Source organism: Nymphaea colorata, chromosome 12 (assembly GCF_008831285.2).
Source record: "Nymphaea colorata isolate Beijing-Zhang1983 chromosome 12, ASM883128v2, whole genome shotgun sequence".
NCBI classification, from domain to species: Eukaryota; Viridiplantae; Streptophyta; class Magnoliopsida; order Nymphaeales; family Nymphaeaceae; genus Nymphaea; species Nymphaea colorata.
Window position 1 is genome coordinate 5,765,807 of NC_045149.1, and position 9,770 is coordinate 5,775,576.

The 9,770-nt window shown below is 37.5% G+C and overlaps 1 protein-coding gene across 2 annotated transcripts; it reads right to left on the bottom strand.

Annotated features, from left to right (window-relative positions):
- Nucleotides 1-513: 513 nt before the first annotated feature.
- On the bottom strand, nt 514-5,998 carry LOC116266456 (rop guanine nucleotide exchange factor 3-like). 2 transcript variants are annotated; one of them, XM_031647692.2, is made up of 8 exons: nt 5,540-5,998; nt 4,190-4,532; nt 3,309-3,434; nt 2,543-2,697; nt 2,384-2,458; nt 1,853-2,134; nt 1,385-1,711; nt 514-995 (listed from the first exon to the last, which is right to left on the bottom strand). In XM_031647692.2, the coding sequence occupies exons 2-8, from the start codon at nt 4,503-4,505 to the stop codon at nt 789-791; spliced, it is 1,488 nt and encodes a 495-aa protein (XP_031503552.1). In that variant the 5' UTR covers nt 4,506-4,532; nt 5,540-5,998; the 3' UTR covers nt 514-788. The 2 variants fall into 2 exon arrangements, with proteins under 2 accessions (XP_031503552.1, XP_031503551.1); XM_031647691.2 differs by having other exon boundaries at nt 1,853-2,137.
- Between the last annotated feature and the right edge of the window lie 3,772 nt (nt 5,999-9,770).

Below are 9,770 nucleotides of genomic sequence, written 5' to 3' on the forward strand. Positions count from 1 at the left end.
GATTTTAAATTGATATGTTCAAAAATCCAAAGCATATTTGCTTTCATTGCACTTAAGATCATGATGACATTCAATCACTTGGATGATATAGAGTCCAGTTTAGTCTTTGATTTTATTACCCCAGGTACAGGTGCTAAGAATGGTTAGAGTCTCATCTCTCTGGGTGACACAATGATTTAACCGTAGGCGAATATCAAATTTTCCTCTATTCACAATCTATATGTGAAACCCAAAAAGTTTTACATGTAAAACATTTATGCCTAGTTCAGATTTTCAAAAAAATAATTTGTAACATTCCACGTATAGAAGAGGGACTTTAAAATAATTATAAATTGAAAATTTTTGAATATCTTGAAGGGCTTATATATTGCATCCTCGTCCCATAGCTTTTATTGGATATAAATCAAGCTTGCTACAGGCCAAATTGAGATTTACAGTACTGCTTTCAAGCCAGCTTCCGGATGTTCAAGTGAGCTTTGTTGCGCTGTCAGTGTTAGTACCAGGGCGAACATATCACCCAACCTAGGTTCAATATTCAATACAAGAAAGAATGTGTATACTCCATGCAGGAGGACTTGAAAATTTTGAAACGAGGCTGATCCAGGGAGGCATGATACAAGTTGGCTTGGCTGCAAATTTGGCCTTATTATATACATGCCATATTCTTGTGGTTGCAATAACCACCACATACAGAATTCACTTCCTCACCGAAACAGTAACCACAACTGCAAGACATTTCTTCCTTGAGTGTCCAGTAAGTCTGATCAAGTTACAATGAGTCAGCAATTTTAAGCCAAGGAGTCTTGTGGTGAATTACCCAAGCGGACTTCAAAAATCCTGGGAGACTCAGAGGGTATTGTCTTGAAGAGCTTTGTTGCCGTAGATTCCTTAGCCACTTCATCTGCACGAAGTACATCATCAATCAAAGAAACAACGTTATATGCCAAACCCTCCAGGACCCTCGAATAGCTCTCAAGAACTGCTTGCCCAACATCCTGCAAGTAGGATTACAGCAAAATCACAAACGGATTCAGAAACATGTCAATGTGCATCTCTAAAGTCCTCATTATGATGAAGTGTACGACTACAGAAGCATGGGTTTGCGCACTTGAACATATTCTTTCGCTTGCCTGAATGAGGTAAATTCTGAAACTTAATTGACCATAACTATTTGGAGGCTCGAGAAGTATTAACATTCACAACATAACATCTGAGTTAAAATAATGTATGTAGTTTGGTGCAAGGGAATGGCACATATGCAACAGATGTGCTGTTTGGCACGATGAGCAAATACATTGCTTGCATAAAGTAGTCATGAACCTAGAAGCATCATGCTACTATGGAGCAACATAAGTAAAAGCTAAATATATGTAGTGTCTAATACCTTATTGTATTGGATTTTAGCTGTATCTAAACTTGTCTGAGACAAACCAGGACATCTCTGTTTCAAGCACAAAAGCAAGCTCTTAGCTCTATCCGTGAGCATATCCATTTTACCTCCATCAGCTGTAACCAAATCCCATGAAGATTTTGAGTGAGCTAAAACACCCTTACGTGTCCACACATATATTGAAGCCTCAACTTTGTCAGCTATGTCGAGTGCATTGTACTCTGTTGATAGGTCAAGGCAATCAAGGACATCCTCAGGATAGAAATGTTCTGGGCTTGTAATGTGCTTGTAAAGTGTTTCCCCTAATGTGGCCTTGCCAGTCTGCAATGTGAGATGTAAACAGTAAGTCAGAAAAAAAAAAAAAAAGAATCTGTATCTATATGCTTTCTGGTTATTCAGTTCAACGAATACATGTACATTTTTTGAGAGCCTACTTTTGTATAGAACAAGTTGCAAGCTAACCTTTGGTAGAGTTTCCATGTATGACTCAGGGACTTCCATCTCTGCAAGAATGCTACTGTTGTTGGCCACAGCAGCTTTCAGAATTTGGCTTGCAGAGTCACGTTTTTGGAGCAAATGTTTCCTTGATTTATCTGAGAGGCCACGAGGAGGAACCCTAGGAGTCGGCAGCCACCACTTCTCATCTTGTCTAGGAGTCATTTGGCCAAAGTTATCAGCGTCTGATGGGAGGCTTCCCTGATCTACATACCAGAACTCTGTATTCCCAAAACTGTCCAAGATGCCCTGCTTAAATAGATGAGAACCAGATCCTTTGGTCAACCAGGCATAAGTTGCAAATATGTGCATCCAAATATATAAAAAGGTCAAGGCATTTAGTCAACCTCAAAAGCGAGAAGGAAGGATTTGCAAAATAATCTATAGGACTAAGTGATAGATGACAGATTTTAACCCTTTGAAATATGTAGATGTGATAAGAGTAAGAGCAAAGATAAAAATATTGCTACTATTTATTTATTCCCATATGTCACTTACAAGAAGCATGTTGTCCAGCTTCTGAAGTGCAGGAAGATTCATTCGAACATCTGACCTGAGATGGCTAGTCATCACCTTTAAAAGAAGTATATTGCACAATAAGATTCAGTTGCACATACATTGACCACAAAAAAAGAACTTTTCTTTGAAGCTTCTTACCTCTTGTTTCCTGCCATCTGGAAGTTCTTGCCAAGAAGGAACAAAGTCGACAATGTAATCACAGACAGAAAGAAGACATTCCATCTCTCTTTTCCACATCAACCTTTTCCCAAATTTTAAAGGTTCCAACCGGTAGAGCTGCCCAAATGCAGTAGCTGGCGGGAAAAGATTACATGGTGAGGAGCATTAAACAAAATTGCCCACGAAGGATGGGTCATCCTTGAGGAGGTCAGATCAAGATATATCCTTATGTATAAGCAAGCACTTATCACATATCTTTAAATGTAATATCCACACCTGCATATCATTGGTGGCATGGCAACACAAAAGCTCAACTTGAGAGCTGAGTGACAGCTGATATTTTCCATCTCATTGTTCAAATAATTGAGTAGGTGAGCCCGAGAGCATAAAAAACATTTATTCATTCATTGAAGCAGATTTGGAACTATGGTTAAAGATTTAGGTTTCACATTTACATGTATATAGAAACTGAACGATACTACTTTAATGTGGTTTTCTCTTTGCTGGGCTGGTAAAAGAATGTCCCATGTTCAAGTGAAGCCAATGAAAAGAGTCAGACTACTGCTCACAGCTCCATTTGAAAAAATGCTAGAACCTTGACTTGTTCTCAGGTTTACCACTACTTTTAAAGACTAGACTGAAGCTAAAGTGACAAGATAAAACAAGTTGAAGCCCAAAATGCATTATATAGAAATAACATCCATGTTGCTACTTGAAATAGCAGTAAAGATTGCATGGGGCAAACCATAGAGATTGGTGATGGCATTTGAAATGGCCACGGCTGTGCAGACTCCTTTCCCACTACCAGACATGTCCTCACCCAATAGCAGCTTTGCAAACTTCTCCTTCATCATTTCAAGTTTCTGTAGTTCTGAAAGCATCAGTTTAACATCTTCAGGTTGTGTAGGAAGCAAAATCTGTGAAGTCATAGAAATGGCAAACACAACTAAAGCCTCATTTGTCAGAAGCTTTTGTTCCATGCTTGCGTGGGACCATTTGCAATTTGACTTTGTTCTAGTACCAACTTGAAATTTGTCACATAAAACAGGACAACTTAATTAAGTTGTGTTTGTGAAGTTATTTCAACAGGAAATATCGAAGCAGTTGTAATACAGAACAGAAAAACAAACAATAAACTTGTACAACCTAGTCTTTGATTGAGAAATTCAAAAAGATGTGCATTATGTAGGTATTAGGCTGACAATCCACTAAACAGTCTATAGACATATTTAGAGGAATAATAGCTTTAAATATGGCACAAATAGCATGTCAAAGTCCGGGCTTACAGAAAATATTCATGCCAGGATATAGATGCAAAAACAAAAACAGGATTGCCCAGAAAAAGAAAAATCTTAAAATAACTTTCTTAACAAATCAATAAACGGTTCACAGTTCCATGACTGTTATTGGAGAGGTTGAACGTTGAGCTCCGCTCAGTGGATTCTTCAGAGAAGTTTAGTATAGGACTAGAGAAAGGAGCAACGATTTGGATTAGAAAAAAAAAATCCATTTAACATTATGAACCAACTTTGGTGGAATTCCTACCTTGACTTTCTACCCTTACTGGACCCATGAGTCATGAAAGCAAAAGCAAATAAATGGAACTCCCACGTTAACACTTTTTACCTAGGCTGTCTGCCTCCGGATCATCATATCTGTCATCCAAGTTCCCCGACCTCAGTCTCATTGACATTTTTCTGGACAGGCTAGCTCTCCCTTTGCTTGCAGAACTTTGAATTGGATGACCTAACAGTGGCGATCCATCTGCACTAGCACTATCTTCATTTGTTGCGGTCGAAGTTGAAGTCAGTGAGTTTGTTCTGCTATACCCGCATGTTCCTGCACTCACGGCAGAAGCGTCTCTGTTGGTATTGAATTGATCAACCTTTTCCTCGTAATAAATGTGATAATCTTGTCGATAGTTATCTTCCACGGGTGCCATATTGGATCCCTGGGCTTGATCAATTCACTGTGGTTTACCAAAAGACTTCAGTCCAATTATTTCCAACCAGTTAAATATAGTGTGTTAGTGATTGGATACACGGAATCTAAAACTTGAAGAAACAGAGAATAGAAGTCCTACCATCAAATTCATCGATCAAGTGAAAAGATTAAACTTACCGGAATTTCAACGAATAAGGAGCTGATCAATCACAAAGCAACATATATTTATTTAGTTGAAAAGAAATGGGGTCAAACACGGCCAACGTGGAGACGAGGTGAACCAGAATCTGTGTTTAGCAACAAGTATTGTAAAGTATGTGTTGCATCAAATAATCGGAGTTTTTAAAAAATGCTTTCTTGTATGTGAACCACAAAGATTTGTCCGAATGGTAATCAAATAAAACATCTTCCAGCTATAGATATTCTTATCCAGCAGGACTCTTATGTTACATGTAATTTGTTTTCAACAGAAAAATCTATAGTATTATATTGTTAGATCTCTTTCCCACAATGCTTTTGGTTCAGCCAGAAAAAATAGGCAAGGAGAACCTGTCATCGTAACATTCATAATTCGCTTACTATAAGTGAATCAAGAACCAATGAGGAGAGCACGGAAAGATGGAAATAAATTAGCTTAATGAATCACAGAGACAAAGTTTGACTTGTTCGTCTAAAATTGAAGGAATTACCAGGGAGCAAATCAAGAATGCCAGATGTGGTGCAACCTTTTCGCAACCAAATATAAACTAAAAAATGGAACAAGGCTTTCACTGTCATTCTTCGGAGGGAACAGGAACCCAGAGAGAGAGAGAGAGAGAGAGAGAAATTCTGAAAATTGCTTAATAAGGTATGAGGCTATTGAATAGCATTAATTTACAGAAGAACGAGGTACCAAATATCATCAACTCGAACATTCAAAAGAAAAAATTGGGAAGAAATGGAGAAAAATAGAAAAGGCCCTGCAAGAAAGAAGAGATAACATAAAAAAACATATAAGGAAGATTTACAGCTATATATATTTTTAGTCCTTACATATTATACATAGTTTGAGTTTGAAACCTGATTCAAAATCATTGCCACCTTTCGTTATCTCGAAACATCCCTTTCTTCTTCTTCTTCCCACCAAAAGCAGAGATCCTTAGGAAGTAGGCGCCAATGTATTTAAAATGCACTTCTCCCCTTCCGTTCCTCCACCACCTTTATCTTTTTCTGATTTCAACGAACCGAAAGGCGTAAAAATGTAGAAAACCTAACGCTCACAGAATGGTCAAATTCTAGAAACAGAATCAGAGGCAGCCACTTCTTTGCATGCTGAAACTCGACGAGGCTCGATTTCTGGAACAAGAGAGCCCGCGAACAGTCGAAAAGGACAAAGTGAGCCGTTGAGCCGAGGAGAAGCTAAATGCACCCTTTCCTCATTGTGTAATCCGCCATTGAAGCTGCAGAGAGAGAGAGAGAGAGAGCCAAGAGAGAGGGACTGAGGGAGAGGGAGGCGGGTGGTGGAATGAGGACATTTGTGCTAAAGTGGGACCAACATCTTTAAATCCGGGCTTGCATCATTTTCGTTTGAAGTACAGTATTTAGAAACAATTCTCAAGAACGACTATGTTTAAGGATCCGAAACGAAACGAAACGAAACGAATGTGTCCACAGCTAATAAGGATTTAAAGCTGAAGGAAAGGATTTGAAGTTAAAGCGAGAAAAAAAAGTAATAGATTGTACTTTTATATCACATTTTTTATTGGAAACTGGAAAGTAGTGATTCGCCCTCGTACAAAAACAGGAAAAAAGTTAGTACTCTGTTTATGGAAACATTCCTAATTAGCTATTGTTCAACAAAAATTGAGGTTGTCTAAAAGAATTGTTTGAAAACGAGAGTGTTATTAAATTATGATAAAAACCACTCCGCTGAAATTTCGTTTTCCCCTTCGGCTTCTTCTTGACTTTGAGAACGTGCAAATTCGGCAACAAGACAAGAGCACTGTGACGTAGAGGGGTAGGCTGTCCTTTGCAAAATTCCGTGAGTACCCCTCGACGTGACGGGCACTGATAATCTAAATAGGGGCATATTGGTCACTTCTTCTTTGGCAGTCGGCCCTGGTCGATCTGGTGGAAGCGCATAACTAGTAACTACCTTCTTGTTAACGCTACGGAATCACCTTTCCACCTCACTTAAACAGCAGGAAGCAAAAATTTTATTTTGCTTCCGTTTTGGCATTGGGAATAATTTATTAATATGCCTTCATTCACAAAATACTATTTTATGCAATAAAAATATCATATTGGTGTGTTTGATTTGATGTAGAAATATAAAACACTTAAACCGAGATTCATGATACATTTACTAGGTGTTCCTAATGCCAAACAAGCCAATAAATAGCGTTTGTAACGTTTGCGTGTTTTGGAATACAGTGTTCCATTACACATATCTCAGATTTGAATCACATGTCTATCTTCTTTGATGTTTGCATGTTTGGATTGGAATTCAGATGAAGAAAATTTTGTGTTATATCTGAAATCCTAACTTGAGTCTGATCTGAACCCAACTTTAAATTACCATCCCATGCACAATATTTATTGAAAACCATATTGAATGTGAATCCGATCAATATTTACTTGAATTTGAATCCAAATATGACAGAATGTCATTTCTTATCTGAATTCTTAATGGAATATTAATTTTTCTCATGTAATTCGGTCTAATATCGAATCTATCACATCTACTGACATCCTTAAATTCATTCAGCCAAAAGCACCATTCTACAACCTCTGATTCGAGGGGCACACTCAGATTTTCACCAGTGATTTACTGAGCAACGAAATGAAGTTCATCCATTCAAATGTCTATATGTAGTGGAATTTAGACTTTTTTTTATGTTATATATATATAATCTAAATAGCGGGCAGCATTTGTAGATGAATATTTTTTTTATGTTGTTTTGCTAAACTCTTTTGGGATCTATCTCTTCATGTGTCTGGTGCAATGAATGAAGGTTGAGACAATTGAGCTTAATGGCACGACAATGACGAGGAAGAGCGAAGTGGAGCCTGATAGTAGTCAAAGGGAGATATTGAGTTTAAAGACAAAGGGTGCAGACTGCTGCCCGGAAAAAGGTCGAAACCCCGCTTCAATCCCCTTCCTTCCCTAGTTGACAGATGTAGAAGAAAATGTATTGAAATGAAAGAAAAAATTCCTATTGAAAAATAAATATACAATGGGCCAGAAAATGTTTCTTCGTTATTGTTAGCGGTGGGCATATCTAACTTATTAATGATTTTGGCCTATCCATGGTTAGAAAATAGATCACACGACTATGTCCATATCGCTGGAACGAGGAAAAGAGGAGTTCACGAGTCTCTTTCTGCCTTCATTAGACAGTGACAAGTCGAGCATCCACTCGGTTGGGAAACAATGGTTGTTGCATTTGTTTGCGAAAATTTTAATTTGATTTAGTTCTTGTTATAAGTAGCACGGTGCTCAATATTTTAACCGATTCAAAGTAACAACCCAAGAATGGACTCTTCTACAAACAGCCCTAAGTTAATTTCCAAAGTTTTTTTTAGTGGCAATTCGAATTCGATGAGTGGTCGAAATCTTCCGCCCTCCCTTTACTTTCAAGGTTTAGGGTCGTTTGGTGATATGGGTGGAAAGCAGAACACCCATCATACACACACTACTATTTGTTTGAAGTACGAAAGAGTAGTGTTTACGAGAATCAAACAAACAATGACGGGACGGGATATTCAGGTGCTGCCGGCCCAATCAGTATGGAAGCTTTGTTGGCTGATATATTATTGATCTATATACGGTGCCTTACTGTTTAGGCGTTTATATGTTAATGAAAATGAAGCTAAGTTTAACTCATTTCCTCGAAGAAGTACAAATTTAGTTTACGTGCATGTTTTTTTAATACAAATTTACGCGTCTTCCAACTATTGACAACATGTGATGTTGACTTTATAACTAAGCGCAAAGCACGAGTCACGTGAATAAGTTGCAAAGAAGTTTTATGTTTCAAGTACATGAAAACTAAAGAGTTGGTCCGCGCTTTTAGGAATGGGGGGGTATTTAGTAGGAATGTCTGGGCTCAAGCTCGACTCCTTTTAGGTCATGTAATGTAACTTTATATATATATATATATATATAATAATGAAAACCATAAAAAGGAGTCAATATTCATAAATAATTACCGTCAGCCCTTGAAAGTTAACAAACAGGGAAGACAAAGCAGAGCGAGTTTTTGTAATTCAAACTCGACTCGTTTGTAAGTAGAGTTTACAGTTCACGTTTGATGGTCTAACCCCGTGCCTTCACATATTTCTTAAGGACATGGCGCCCACGTTTCTTAAAAGCATGACCTCCAGTACTAAAAAATTTGGGTAGCTTGCACTTCAAATTATATGAAAACCTTCTTTTCAATTTTCCAGAATACTTTTGGATTTGATCGTAAATGTCATCTAAGAAGTTCTTTAAGTTTTGGTGACAAATTTTAAATATTTAAGTATAGATTTTAGTCTTTCAATTATATTGCATGTCTAGGATCTCAAAAGACTAAAATGCCCTCACCCTTCAAAATGTTGAGTGTTGAACGCGTGGGTTCCAACACCCACCCGCGAGGCATGGCATTTTATGGCTAATAATTTGGTAGTTTTCTATAGACCTGGGTAGCTAGAAAAAATGGCACCGTGGCGCTTTAAATTGTCGGTAGTTAAGAAGTTGAAAAGAGAGGTTTTCCAGCGAGAGTGTGGGTAGGCGTTTTAAGAAACCGGAATCCAAATTCGAATCCAATCAAATGTCATTTTTTAAATTCGGTCCGATTTCTTAATCGGATATTAATTTTTTTTGCATATTCATTTTTTTTGAATCGGTTCAATAAAATATCCAATTTAAATCGGAGATATTCACATCCCAGACTGACATTGAGCTGAGGGTTGATTAAAAAATTTTTATTATTAATATTTTAATATACTTTTCTTACATTTTAGATATGACAGAAAAATATTTTAATTTTTTTATTAAAATTGGAGCCTGAGCTGAACCCGATCCATGATGGTCGGGTTCTGGCCGGCGAAGCTCGATGCCCAGCCCTAGAACTATAAGAACTATGGCTTCTCACTACTTTCTGGAAACTTTTTATCACTGCTTGGTCAATATTAATGGACCGCTAATGAGTATAACGATCGAAGAATAACTACTTTGATCAACATGTGAACGATTTTGTTCAATGTAAAAAAGTCTACTGCTTTTGTTCAGTAGAAGATT

What these genes read in the sequence shown, in the direction of transcription:
- LOC116266456 (XM_031647691.2), bottom strand. Translation starts at nt 4,505, where the DNA reads ATGGCACCCGTGGAAGATAACTATCGACAAGATTATCACATTTATTAC. An exon ending in TGCCATCACCAATCTCTATG is followed by an intron (nt 2,698 to 3,308) that starts GTTTGCCCCATG and finishes TTTTCCCGCCAG; the next exon opens with CTACTGCATTTGGGCAGCTC. An exon ending in CTAAAATCCAATACAATAAG is followed by an intron (nt 996 to 1,384) that starts GTATTAGACACT and finishes TCCTACTTGCAG; the next exon opens with GATGTTGGGCAAGCAGTTCT.